Below are 14,533 nucleotides of genomic sequence, written 5' to 3'. Positions count from 1 at the left end.
TTCAAATTCAACCATCATAGATTTATTGAATTCCTGAAATAAGATATCATCAGTCCCAGTAAATATGAGATCGTCTACATATAAGCAGACGATGAGCAATTTTCCCTTATCTCCAACTTTAATAAAGAGTGTATGTTCATATGGACATTTGTGAAAGCCTTCTTTGAAGAAATAGGACTCAATGCGACTATACCAGGCTCGTAGGGCTTGTTTTAATCCATAGAGAGTCTTCTTTAATTTATATACTTTATGCTCATTTCCGATCTTAATATAACCAAGAGGTTGTTCTACAAATACCTGTTCCTCCAAGTTTCCATGCAAGAATGCTGATTTGACATCTAGTTGGTAAATAGGCCACGAGTTTTGTGCCGCCAATGCAACCACCAATCTGATTGTGTCATGTCTTGCAACAGGAGCAAAAACTTCTGTATAATCAATTCCATACTCTTGCTTATATCCCTTAGCTACTAGACGCGCCTTATACTTGTCAACTTCACCATTTTCTTTTATCTTTGTTTTGAAGACCCACTTTACACCAATGGTTTTGTGTCCTTTCGGAAGATCAATCAGCTCCCAAGTATCATTTCTTTCAATGGCTTCAATTTCATCATCCATCGCCTTACGCCATTTTGCATCTTTGACGGCACTTTCAAAGGTTGTAGGATCACAATCTGAAAATAAAGCAAAATGTGTAAGAGGATCATCACCTTGATCAATTCCAGTCACCTCATAATTAGACATCCATGCTGGTCTTCTTCGAACACGTTGTGGCCTTTGCGATTCTACTTCCATTGAACTTTGATCTGTTATAGGAGTATTTTGAGAGACTTCCTCATGTTGCTTATCCTCCATAGGTTGTTGTACTTTCTCATCATCATCAAGATCTGCTGGGATTTGTTGCTTATCCTCCATAGATTGTTGTACTTTCTCATCATCATCAAGATCTGCTGGGATATTTCTTTTAACACCATTTTGATTCCATGGCCAAGTGTCTTTTTCATCAAAAATAACATCACGACTTATAATGATTTTCTTAGTGTAAGGATTATATAATCTATAAGCTTTTGATGTATTACTTATACCAAGAAAAATGCATTTTTCACCTTTGTCGTCTAGTTTCTTTCTTCTTTCATCTGGAATATGAGCATAAGCGATACATCCGAAAACCCGAAAATGATCAACCGTTGGTTTTCTTCCACTCCAAGCTTCCTCTGGTGTCATATTTTGAACAGATAATGTGGGACTTCTATTCAATATATGGATACTCCAATTAACTGCTTCTGGCCAAAAATTTTTAGGAATACCACTTGTCGTTAGAAGGCTTCGCACCATATTCATAATAGTACGGTTCTTCCTTTCACATATACCATTCTGTTGGGGTGTGTAAGCAGCTGTAAGTTGTCTTTTGATTCCATGATTCTCACAAAAATTTACAAATTCATGTGAGTTATATTCTCCACCACGATCTGTACGCAGAACTTTAATCGAATTGCCAATTTCTTTCTCGACAAGTACTTTATAATTTTTGAAAGCAGTAAAGGCTTCAGATTTTTCTTGCAAAAAATAAATCCATATTTTGCGACTATAATCATCAATAAAGGTAATTATGTATCTTTTACCTCCATTAGAGTGTGGTGTTATTGGCCCGCAAATATCTGAATGGACAAGCTCCAATGCCGCCTTTGCTCTCCAAGATTTTCCCTGGGGGAATTGATTACGGTGTTGTTTGCTAACAACACATTCTTCACAAACTTGAGAAGGATTTGTAATTTGAGGAAGACCGATCACCATATTCTTTTGTTTTAGTATTTTTAATCCACTAAAATTTAGATGTCCATAACGAAAGTGCCATAACCATGCCTCATCATCAAATTTTGCTGAAAAACATGAATGAGATGTTGTATGAAGATAAAGTGGAAACATACGATTGACTGTCATGTTAACTTGCGCAATTAAACCCAACTTTGCATCTTGAATGCGACAAACTCCTTCTTTAATAGCAATTTCATATCCTTTTTCTTGTAGTTGACCCACACTAAGCAAATTAGTCTTTAAATCTGGCACAAAAAGAACATTAGAGATAGTATGGGTAGTATTTCCTTTTGCTTGTATGGTTACCTTTCCCTTTTCCCATAACAGAAATTGTAGAGTTGTCGCCAAATTTGACAGAACTGCGAAAGGTTTCATCTAAGTCAGAAAATGTATCCTTCTCCCCACACATGTGGTTGCTGCAACCTGTATCTAAATACCATACATGTCGTTGAGTTTTCTCTTTCTCATGACATACCATCAAAAGAGACACTTCTTCTTCTTCTTCTGCAAAGTTAGTCTGATCTCCATTTTGTTTATTCAAATTAGTATAACATTCTGATCTATAATGGTCATACCTATGACATCGGTAACATTCAACATTGGACTTGTCTGCTGACTTTGTTCTATCTGTTGTTGAATAATAACCTCCATATCCTCTTCTTTGAAAATAATTCTCTTGATGTTGATTTTGTTGTTGGTTTCCTCGATCGTTGTTGTATCTTCCTCCTCTTCCTCGACCTCTGCCTCTTCCTCGTCCTCTGTTACTTCTATAATTTGTAGAGTGATTTTCTGATAAAGCCTTCAATGTTTGCTCCTCTTTTTCATATTGATTGATTTTCTGCTCATGAACCTTGTAATTCATCAATTGAAAGTGTACTTACATCATTTGCTTCTTCAATGGTGCAGACAACAAAATTAAATTTTGGTGTCATAGATCGAAGGATTTTTTCGATGATGAGAACATCCTCTGTCTTGTCACCAAGGATCCACATTTTATTGACAATTGTCATCGTTTTTGAAAAATACTCTGAAACTGATTCTCCTGATTTCATTCGGAGCATTTCAAACTCTGAACGAAGTGCTTGAAGCTGCTGCCTCTTAGCTCTTGTCGTGCCTTGGTACTTCTTTTTCATAGAATCCCAGATATCTTTTGCAGTATCCTTGTAGAAAATGGTTTCCAAGATTGAACGATCTATAGCTTGGAAGAGATAATTCTTTGCTTTAAGATCTTTCAATTGCTCTTCTGTTAGCGCAGCATCTTCTTTTGATTTTGCTATTCCAGAAATCACGACCGTCCAATATTCTTTGCACCTTAAGAAATTCTCCATGAGCATGCTCCAATGGTCATAGTGACCATCAAAACGTGGAATTGCAGGTTGCACAAAATTACTTTCGGATGCCATTGAAGGAGATAATTCTGATACCTGGCACCAGCCTCTGATTCGTGATGCTGAAGGAAAAAAAAAAACAAATCGGATGTTGCAGCAAGAGAGCAGTACGTCGGTGGGGTTTGTGGAGGGGCGCCCGGGCTGCAATGATTGTCCCGCCGGTGGCGAAATCCTCTGGAAGTATGTCCCTCCTTGTACCCCGCCACTCCAGGCGTCGTCTCCCCAAGTGGAACTGCGTTCTCTCTTCTTTTGGGTAGACTTGAGGTAGGGCTTCTTGTGATCCTTCGCTATTACAGGATTCTCTCTCTCCTAGGGAAGTGGCAAGTTTGAGTTGATTTATGATGCACTGCCAAATAAGTCTGCAGCAGTTGCTTTCATGGCAGGTGGCAGGTTTGACAAAGGAAAGGAGGAACAGGAAGGTGGAGAAACCAAGGGAAGAGGCCTCGATTAATGAGAAACCAAGGGAAGAGGCCTCGATTAATGAGAATGAAATCCGTATCACGACGCTGGGGAGGAAAGGAAGAAGGTGTGCTTCGTCTGCTTCTTATCAACCGACGGTGCTAGAGAAAAAACCCTAGACGGCGGCGGAACCCTAGACGACTCTGATACCACTGATACAAAAACAGAGGAGAAAAAGGATAAAGGGAAAAAACCAACATATCATTGATACCAAAAACAAGCCTATAAATAGGCTTTTACAATAGACCATCTCAACATGAATAATTAAAAATAAAAGACTCGGTTACCTAAAAACCCGGACAAATCAAAAACAAGACAAATTATCTAAATTTTTTAACAATAATTGCACCATACATATCTATTAAATTGCAAATAAAATCAAAATAGGAGTTCTAATGAGTAGTTCCTACTCGATGTAAAGTACTAATTTAATTAGCTCCTTGCCCAGTCTCGTGTTCACCACCACTAATAGAACACACAATTTCATTAACTTGAGCATATTGTAACTCGATATTGCATTTGGAAGATGTAACAAGATTAACAATAGTTATCATATTCAGAAAGAAAAAATCATATAGAGATCTCCTTTTCAGCAGTTGCAACTAATGCTAGCGAAGTTGGTGGACAAAGTAATGCACATAATATGCATAGGGGCAATCTTTAACACTACAAGAAAACAAGGCTTCTAAAACAGATTTTTGAGACGGAATTAAATTTTGTTTCATATTTAGATAAATTAGAGATGGATTTGCTATAAAATTACTAATCCATTTCACTTTAATAAAATATAATATTTGAAAAAAAATTGAGACGGAATGTGAAATAAATTTGAGACAAAATTATAAATAAATTTTTATTAAAAAAATAAACATAGATTACAAACAGATATATCATTTGTTAGATATATCATTTACTTCATCCACCAAAAGACAAAACTTAGAATCTCCAATTTTATCACGGATTTTATTTCTGACTCTGTTACCAATAATATGAAAAAAAAATTTGAACTTCTGGTGAGGTATCTTTGTATTTCCTGAAACTTTCTCTAACATAACATCACCAATATTAACATTCCATTTTTCTAAAAGTTTTAACATCTCAATAAAAGTACCATGATTTTGAGAATCTGAATATTCATCATGACCTCTCAATCCACATTCTTACAAAATAAGCTAGCACGTTTTCAACTTCTAGGGTGCGTTTGGTTGGGGGTAATTTGTGATAACCTTGGTTATCCATCCAAAGTTATCATTCAAAACCTTGTTTGGTTTAGATAATCGGTGATTCTTAAGTAATGCTTCATTCCCGACACATTAGCATACGTCAGCAAAAGAGGGCATCCAACCCAGAATTGGAAAACTAAGGAAAATTTAAGTTTTTCTTGATTCCGAGATAAGATAATTTTCTTTACAAAATTACCCCTCGAACCCGTCCGCTTACCCTCCGCGAGCGAAATAGCGAAACCCTCCTCTCCCATCCCCGATCGCTAGCGAAACCCTCCTCTCCCATCCCCTATCGCAAGCGAAACCCTCTCCCGTCCCCGATTGCGAGCGAAGCCCTCTCCTGTCCGCTTCCGCTTGCTCCTTTCTCTAATAGCGGTGGCGGCGATTCAAAGCCTAGCGCCGATTCTAAACACAAATTGGACAACGCCTCCTCTAACAGCGGCGGCGAGCGAAACCCTCTCCCGTCCCTAATCGCGAGCGAAGCCCTCTCCCGTCCGCTTCCACTTGCTCCCTTCTCTAACAGCAGCGGTGGCGATTCGAAGCTAGCGGCGATTCTAAACACAAATTGTGTTGGTACCGATGGAATTAAAATATCTTCACAATGATATGATATTGTCCACTTTGGGCCTAAGTCCTCATGATTTTGTTCTTGGGTTCTACCCAAAAGATCTCATTCTAATGGAGATATCTTCCATCCTTTTAAACTCATGATCTTTTTCATGTATTTTAGATGTGGGACTATGTTTGCACCCTTGCAACCCAACAATCCCCCCCTCAAACAAAGGACCATAGGCCCCCCTCAAACGGAAAGCCTCCGTTTGATGTTCATCGACCCATCAGGACTTTTTGTCGACCCGATCAGGACTTCTTGCCTAACCGTAACTAGGACTTTCTGCCCCTGCCCCTCGATCCACCCGACCTACTAGGACTTCCTGCCCCTCCACCCACTCGACCTACTAGGACTTCTTGCCCCTCAGTCCACTCGACCTACTAGGACTTCTTGCCTACCCACAACTAGAACTTTCTACCTGACCTACTAGGACTTCTTGCCTACCCACAACTAGAACTTTCTACCTGGTGGCTGGTCCTCTTGATTCAGACACTGGAGCACAGACTCACATGGTTAGATCTGGATCATGACTCTTCCGGTGGTTAGTCCGGTGAAGAGCAACCTCGCTCTGATACCACTTGTTGGTACCGATGGAATCAAAATATCTTCACAATGGTATGATATTGTTCACTTTGAGCCTAAGCCTTCATGGTTTTGTTCTTGTGCTCTACCCAAAAAGTCTCATTCAAATGGAGATATTTTTCATACATTTTAAACTCATGATCTTTTCCATGTGTTTTAGATGTGGGACTATGTTTGCACCCTTGCAACCCAACAAATTGGACGGTGCCTTCTCTAACAGCAGCGGCGAGCGAAACCTGGTCAAAACTTAATTCATCTATTTTTTTGGATAGATGATAAGAGAGAATGATCTGAGTTAACAATTAATGTAAAACCTAATATAGGAACTTCATTAAGTAAATAAATGGATCAGCATTCTCAATCACTCGCTGACGAGTTCCACAAGTAAAACACCGGTCAAAACTACTTCAATTTAATTAAACTAACACTAGAATAATTTCGATTAAAATTATTTTATATTATAGTCACTTTAGCTAAAACAGCTATGATATTAATTTTTCGAAATTGTTACAATAATATTACACCAATCAAGTAAAAAAGATAAATTGAGAATAAAATTAAGGTTTCAATATAAGAAGATAAACACTTTTTCACTAAAAAATATTATTCTATTCTTTAATATATAATTGTTTCACGTGTACGACGGAGCTTATTTCAAATGGCATATATTTCACGTGGCACGTGCGGGGAATAAATCTCTTCTCATCTCATCAAAACTCCGCTAAGAATAACATCCACTTTGTAGAATAAGCACGTGCCAAATTTTAAAAATTATGCGTATTATCTTTTTCATTTTTCAAATGGCATATCCATAATGAGCCTTAAATTCGAAGGACTGAAGGAATATATTCCAATATCGTCGACATTACAAATATCGACGTGGACGATGTCCTGTGGCTCCACGTTGCGGCTCCTCGTCCATAGATCTCTTACCTTCACGAGGAACACTATTCCCGATCAAATTTGGGTTAAAGCTACTCAACTAATTATAATAGCGATATGATGTAACATCTCACTATTTGCTTTAGTGCAATCCAATGATTTATAATTCTCATCGCATATATTCCCTACAGTGTTATATTTTTTTATAATTCAAATACCAATTAATATTGAATTTTATAGAAATTTTTATTGGCCAATAAATTTAAAAGTGCAAACGGTTGATCCACATTTAACGATTAATATCTTAAATTTTTTATTCTATTAAAAAAAATATTTTACAGTAGATCGTAATTGAAATTTAAATTACAAACACTTGAATAAATAATTGAGCATCTTACCATTACCATCACATCTGGGATAAAAATTCTTTATTCACGCCATACTTTTATAAAAAAATCTGATTATTTTATAGTAACTTTAAAAATTATTCTCTATAATTTTCTATTTTAAATATTCTTTATTCTCTATTTAACCTGAACGTCAGTATTATTTTAAATTAGGAGTACAAACGACTTGAGTTTTTCTATTTTTTTTTAAATTTAAATTTAAATATCAATTTGGGTAAAGATTTTTAGAGTCTTTGGGGGTTTTTTAAAAATTCTTAATAAAGGGCGTGATGGAAATAAATAAATTAGGATATGCGTATTTCTTTCCTTTTTGGATAATATCTTAATAATTATTATTATTCCACTGTTCGCCCGCTTCCTGTCCTTTAAAAAGCGGGTGGAGGAGCGGTAGAAGATGGAGGGAAGCCATCGCGCCGGCCCACGGATCACAATTAAAGGAGCGGTTCGGGACACCCGAACCACCCGCATTCCTCCGCATCGGGATCAGATCCAGAACATGGCGGTGTACGAGCTCATCAAGGCCGCCGACGAAGGAAGCGCCGCCGCCGCCGATCCAAACCACAAAGCCATCTCCGTCGCCGTCGACAGTGACGGCGACGGCGTGCTTCAGTCGGCGCTGAGGGACCTCGAAAACGGCGCCGGAAAAGGCGTCGTGCCGCTGGGTAAGGCCGAGTCCCCGGCTCTGAAGCGCGCGCCGCGACTCGTGTCGCTCGATGTCTTCCGAGGCCTCACCGTCGCGGTACGTAGTACGCTCGCCGCCTCAGTTTGATTTTCCGGACCTGTCCTGATCGCCGTTACTTGCTAAAGATTCTCATTTATGTTCTCTCTTTTTTGGCAATGCATCGATCTTAGTTTTGCTTCTGGTTACTCTAAGACATTAAATCCATCGCCATCGATTATATTGTTCTAAGTGGGTGGGCATCATTTGCGCATCTAGTTCAGCTCAACTTTGTCAAAAGTTCTGCGCTCCCTTGCGTGATTCTGAATTCATTTGCTTATCATGGAAATAAAGGGCTGAGTTCTTACTCTTGCGAGTTAATGCTGGCAAATTGCTTGCCTTCTTCTTATTTTGTCTTTCAAAATAAAAAAGTTTACAAGATAGATCTGCTAGTGGGCACTATCCAGTTTATTCATTGTCCATGTTGCTCTATTCAGTGAAGGGTCGCACTATCCTCCATTATCTGCTCTTTGTTTTAGAATTTTGATCGCATCTTTGAATATAATAAGGGTGGTCGTAATCTTTAACTAGTTACATAGATTAGCTAGTATTTAAAATTAAATTTTATTAGCAATTAGCAGAAACGCATTTGTTATTATTTGGCCATTAATCCTTTTCCAATTTCTCCCTCCAAACACATACTTTGACATCCTTGTAAGCATTCTGTTTTTGAGCTTAAGGAATGGACCGACTCGGTGGTGACTTCATTTCTCTCACAAGATAGGCAATTGTTGGCAGTTGCAGACATTGCCGTCGCTTCAGGTAATTTCTGGGACAGAGCAATTACAGCTTGACTTAAGCGGGTGAATTAAGTTGCTGTCACAGAGAGGTGGGTGAGCAGACAGTAGAGTAGAGAAGTAGGTCATGAGCGCCTAAATGCTAGCTTTAAAGAGTCTCAGTGTCTTAGGCACTCATGGTGCCATTTGTCGTCGAGCCTCTGAACCATTGTTTAATTTTCATTCACTGCAATCTACCTAAGCTTTCTGGCGGTTTTTAAGTACATAATAGTCAATTAAGTTTCGTTAACACAAATATCAGTTGATGCGTGGAGTGGCACACTTGTCTATACCATGTATAGTTATTTAGGTCGGTGCTGCCCCCACTTCAGTTCTTTCTTTTTTGTTTTTAATATGATATTTATGACTCTTTTAGCACAATTTGTGCAAGGTACGTATAAATGGAGGATAGCTTCACTGAGGCAATTAGTTTCATTTGTCAGAAGCCTGCAGTGCCTGTGTGCTAATTAAAAATGGAAGTATTTTGTTCAATCAAAATTTATATATTGGTTAGTCTTTTGCCTCTTCTGTATTAGTTGTTTGCCTAATCTAATAGATATTGTTGGTTTTACGGCTCTGAATCACCTAAAATAAAATTTATATCCGGAAAATAAGCGCACAATTTACCGAAAAAATAAGTGCATTGGAAATCAATGATAAAATTCAAAAACAGAACAGTTCAGTAATTCAACTGGTTTACTCGGCAAAACTGAGGTCAATCCAATCCAGTCTTATTGGATTGCTTGGGCAGATTGTATGCTGATGCAGATGGAAAAATTGGAAACCAGTGGGATGTCCGGTTCAAAACATGGTCTTGTTTGGAAGCTTTTGCGAATAGGCTTTTGCTTAAATTGGTGCTTGAGATGTGATTTGGGAACACAATTTACTTTTTGTGAGAGTGGTCCGTCACTGCTCCTCGAAGTTGAGTTGGTTTATAAACCTATGTTGGGCTGATTCGGTAGGATTCTGACAATTTTCATGTTTCTATATGTGAAATTAACGGAGTGAAAGTTCAATAGATCTTCATAGCTATAGGTTTCAACTTAACAATGTCTGCTGCAATTGCTTTGTGCATTATAACTAACTATATTTACAACATGGGGTATAGATCAGCAGCATTGCGCTTGAGCTTTTCAGGCATTATCTTTCTAAAAAAGAAGTGGATATCCAAAAAATTTTGAGGATTAACCTTTAAAATTGACCAGAAACGGTTTTCTGGATCTTGAAGAAACTGAAAATATATGGACAGTCAATGTCTGAAAGAACCTGTATCTAGAATTCTGGATCCGTCTCCTAGTCTTGCAAGGGATACCAAAATTGACGGACAGTATTACCTTTTTTCTATTATTTTATTTTTCATATTAACAAGGGACAATTTTTTTTTCTTACACTGAAAATTGAGTTCAAAAGACCACAACAAACTAAATTCTTGAATCAAATAGTAGGCACTACTAAGCTTAACATTGATTCAATTGTATTGACATATACTAAACCTTCAGATCTTTATAAGTTTCTTTCGTTAATCAGAGCAAATAAACCATTCAAGTATATTAGAGGCATGAAAATGGCTAGATGTATACACAGATGAATAAATTATTTTGCAATTGATGACTATCTTCATATCAATGAAAATCACATATAGTTTGCCTTAATGTACTTTTTTTCTTTGTTTCTTTAGAGCGTCATTGAGTGTGATTTTCAGCAATGTAGTGTTCTTTCCTCTAAACATTTTAAATGTTGTTCTAGCTCATGATCTTCGTAGACAATGCTGGTTCATATTTCCCTGCTATCAACCACTCTCCCTGGGATGGTGTAGCCCTTGCTGATTTTGTGATGCCATTTTTCTTATTTATAGTTGGCGTGGCCCTTGCACTTACTTATAAGGTTTGATAATTGAATTTCTGAGTTCAAACAATTTTTAAGATTATAATGAAATGTGTTTATTTAGTTCAGCTCAAAAGAATGACTTATTTTACAATTCCTGCTCAGAGAATCGCAAACAAAGCCATGGCAACCCAAAAAGCAGTACTTCGAGCAATCAAGCTCTTTGTTGTTGGTCTTGTAGTTCAAGGTATGCAACTTGCTATTTTTGACTACTCTAAAATAAAGGACTGTTATTTGAGGAAACTTGTTCTCTTCATTTATCATACTTCTTAACTTAATATTAATCTGTCAGGTGGCTATTTCCATGGTCTTTATGATTTAACATATGGAGTTGATATTTTGAGAATACGATGGATGGGTATCTTACAGGTATCCACTATTATGATCATATTGCAATAAACTTAGTAAAAATGTTTTCCCTAGATGTGAAGTACAATCAAAGCAAACAATAGATTGATAAATGGACAATTTGTAGAATCAAAGTGAAGCTGTAAAAAAGACAGGAAAAAAATACTGGATAGCTTTTCTTATCTATTAGACAAGATGATTTCATCTAGATGACCATTCTTTTTTTATAAGTGGAACAAGAAATGAAGAGTCACATTGAGATTGAGGTATGAAATATATTTTCAAAAATCTATAAACTACAAATGCATGCACATATATAGTTAGATTATTGCTGAGGATGCCACCATCAATATCATAATATATGTTCAACCTACTTGCTAACATGATGCCAAAGATTACGTAAACCATGTTTAAATTACAATATTGAGTTAATGAATTTCGAATTAGTCATAATGCCTTCAGAAGGTAGTTAATCAAATCAAGCGTGTTTTTCTTCTCACAGAGAATAGCGATAGCCTATCTGCTAGCTGCAATATCTGAAATCTGGCTTAGAGTTGATCAGGATGTTGATTCTGGATATTTCTTGGTCCGACGATACCGATTGCAACTGTAAATATCTCTCTTCTTGTTGGATGTTATTCTGAAGTGTGTATGATGAATGTTAGATTCCTCCAGCATCATATAGACTAATTCAACTCGGTTTCATAAATTTAAAGGATCAGCACTCAGAGAATGCTAGAGAGAAAAAAAATTCTATTTAGAAAATTCTAATTGCCTGATACTGATGTTGGCATGCTTTCATATAGGCTGGTGGGTCTTGCACTAACATCCATTTACATGGTTCTTCTTTATGGTCTATATGTTCCTGATTGGGAGTATCAGATGCCTGTGACAGGCTTCACATTGAGGACCTTCTCAGTAAGTCAATATCTTCCATCACATACTCCGCTTGATTGATGCTTAATTACTCGGTCATATCTATCATAATTTTGTTGATGAATTCTTAACACTCATTGTAGGTTAAATGTGGTATGAGAGGTGACACAGGACCTGCTTGCAATTCTGCTGGCATGATTGACCGTAGAGTCTTTGGCATCCAACATCTACACAGACGCCCTGTGTATGAAAGAACTGAGGTATTATATACACTGATTTTACATTAACTGATCCCTTGAATGTGTGCTGCATGGCCTATTAACTTACACTTTCTTCAGCAATGCAGTATAAACTCACCAGCTAGTGGTCCGCTTCCACCTGATGCTCCTTCATGGTGCCAAGCTCCTTTTGATCCTGAAGGACTACTCAGGTTCGCTATTCCACCTTTTACTACCATTTCTCAGTTCGATTTTCTATGTTTGGGAAGCTAAATGTAAACTAGTTAGTGTTGCAGTTCTATGATGGCAATTGTTACTTGCTTGATTGGATTGCAATTTGGGCATGTTATCATACACTTTGAGGTATTGTGAATTTGATCTTTAATTTGCTATCAGTTGTATTTGCATACGTCATAATGTTGAACAAACTACAGGATCACAAGGAGAGAATCCTGCAGTGGATGATTCCTTCCTTTTGTCTATTGGCACTAGCCTTTTCATTGGATTTCTTTGGTACTCACAAGATTGTCTCTCTGTCTTTCGTGCCAATTTGATTTTTTGAGTCGCTTGGATGTCCAAACGGAGATGGTAATTTTTGGTGTAGGAATGCACATGAACAAGGCTCTATACACGCCGAGTTACACCTGCATCACTGCTGGGGCTGCTGGGGTCATGTTTACTGGAGTATACGTGCTGGTCGACGTCTATGGCTACAGGAAGCCAACCTTGGCCATGGAATGGCTGGGGACGCATGCACTCATGGTCTACATTCTATTAGGTTGCAACATCTTCCCTTTATTTATTCAGGGATTCTACTTGAGGGAACCTGAGAACAATATCGTAAGTAAACATAATCTGACAAATATGCCACCCTCCCTTTTGCTATAGATTTTACTGATTTCTTATTGTTATCACAGTTGAAGGCCATTGGTGTTCCCTAACCAAAGAAATGAGGACTTTTGGATCGCTCTCCTTACCGAAGCCAGTGGAGAGCTCGAAATTAATGTATGGAACTATCTAAGGCTCTTTGCATTTTATGTTGCACTTCAATGAATCTAATTATACAAGAATTAGGAATAACATACCAAAATAACATAGGAAAGAGCTATCTAGTTCAAAACAGTGTTCGGTTGCTCGCAGATTAAACATGTTTGCGGCAAATAGAACACTGGAGCAAATTCTGGGAAGACATTAATTGTGATTTAAATATTATAATTACTAATGCACAGGAGATATTACTTTTAAACATGTTCATTAATTTTACTTTTTACTTGCTCCCATTGCAAGCTCTACTTTCCTTCCACTTCCTGCCAGTGCTCCAGTACTGATGATGGTCCACAGCCCAGGGCCCCAGGCCATGTGATGAACCAGCGAACCCCCACCTAATTATCTTAACTTCTTCCTCTTCTCTTATCTTCTCTTCCCCGTGCATGTTAATTCAATTGAGAAAGAGACGTCACCAAAAGTCTGTCTCTGCCTCGAGATGAAGACAAAACCCTTGGGAGGTTTTGCATACTGCTGAGGTTGTCTCAAACTCAACCTGCATGGAGGGATTTGTCGACTTGACCTGCTTGCTGCCTCTCCCTTTTAAGTCTTCTCTTCTTCTGTAGCTTGTAGCTTGTATGTAGCTTCATGTTCACGTTAATGATATTTTAAAACCTTTTTTCGTGAACAAAGAAAACACCTTGTTCTTCACGTCACAATTAAAGTCTGCGAGCCTGTTATAAGTTTACATTAGCTGTCCCCATCTAGAACCACTCTAATTCATTATTTATCTTTTTTACAATGTGTCCAAACGACAACGTACGTAAGGTAGTGAGGGAGGGGAGCCGTGTGGATCAGCCATGACTACGTACGTGTGTCACTTTCTTTGCTGTCTTTTTGTCGTGTTGCTTTTTTATCTTTGAACAAACTTTTAGAATATGATCGACTCGTTTGGGGGCGTGAATGATGATGCATTCGAATTGACAAAGTTTATTACTTCGTCTGATGGATTGACTAGAGCTTTAATGGTTATTAAGCAAATCAAGTTTGGGAACAAAGACTATAAAAGAATTGTAGACCTTTCTCATTAATATTAAAAATCATTAGTTATGGATAGACTTGTGTTACGTGCCTACGATGAAAGTTGTCCATCTCCAATCACTCTAATCCTCCTTCTCGTGTTCGCACCTATTAAGTGTGAAACTAGAACAATTAAAATATTCATTTCCGAGTGAAGGTACGAGACCCGGTTGCTTGACATCATGCAATTAACCCTTTTCACGTCTAAGTATTGGCTTCAGTCGATGATGGACTAACTGCTTTCAAATGATCGCACGCTATATTCATACATAATAAACTAAGCGGC

At 37.7% G+C, this 14,533-nt stretch overlaps 1 protein-coding gene across 2 annotated transcripts; it reads left to right on the top strand.

Annotated features, from left to right (window-relative positions):
• The first annotated feature begins 7,757 nt into the window (after nucleotides 1-7,757).
• Nucleotides 7,758-13,819, top strand: LOC141848517 (uncharacterized). 2 transcript variants are annotated; one of them, XR_012603525.1, is made up of 13 exons: nucleotides 7,758-8,102; nucleotides 10,604-10,741; nucleotides 10,847-10,928; nucleotides 11,034-11,110; nucleotides 11,592-11,698; nucleotides 11,896-12,007; nucleotides 12,109-12,225; nucleotides 12,304-12,395; nucleotides 12,480-12,546; nucleotides 12,618-12,696; nucleotides 12,788-13,023; nucleotides 13,101-13,188; nucleotides 13,471-13,819. XR_012603525.1 is itself a non-coding variant. In XM_074736553.1 (12 exons), exons 1-12 carry the CDS (start codon nucleotides 7,758-7,760, stop codon nucleotides 13,122-13,124), a joined length of 1,476 nt encoding a protein of 491 aa, XP_074592654.1. In that variant the 3' UTR covers nucleotides 13,125-13,424. The 2 variants fall into 2 exon arrangements, 1 of the variants encoding a protein (XP_074592654.1); XM_074736553.1 differs by lacking the exon at nucleotides 13,471-13,819 and having other exon boundaries at nucleotides 13,101-13,424.
• The last annotated feature ends 714 nt before the right edge of the window (nucleotides 13,820-14,533 follow it).

The sequence above is a fragment of the Curcuma longa genome, chromosome 17 (assembly GCF_044706935.1).
Source record: "Curcuma longa cultivar G26 ecotype Majalengka, Jawa Barat chromosome 17, ITB_CL_G26_1.1, whole genome shotgun sequence".
In the NCBI taxonomy this organism is placed as follows: domain Eukaryota; kingdom Viridiplantae; phylum Streptophyta; class Magnoliopsida; order Zingiberales; family Zingiberaceae; genus Curcuma; species Curcuma longa.
The sequence above is the reverse complement of the archived record's forward strand: the minus strand, read 5'-3'. Positions and strand labels throughout refer to the sequence as shown.

Excerpts from the sequence above, each read along its gene's own strand:
- LOC141848517 (XM_074736553.1), top strand. The coding sequence starts at position 7,758 with ATGGAGGGAAGCCATCGCGCCGGCCCACGGATCACAATTAAAGGAGCG. Across the intron at positions 11,699-11,895 it reads CGACGATACCGATTGCAACT|GCTGGTGGGTCTTGCACTAA; the intron begins GTAAATATCTCT and ends GCTTTCATATAG. Across the intron at positions 12,396-12,479 it reads GATCCTGAAGGACTACTCAG|TTCTATGATGGCAATTGTTA; the intron begins GTTCGCTATTCC and ends TTAGTGTTGCAG.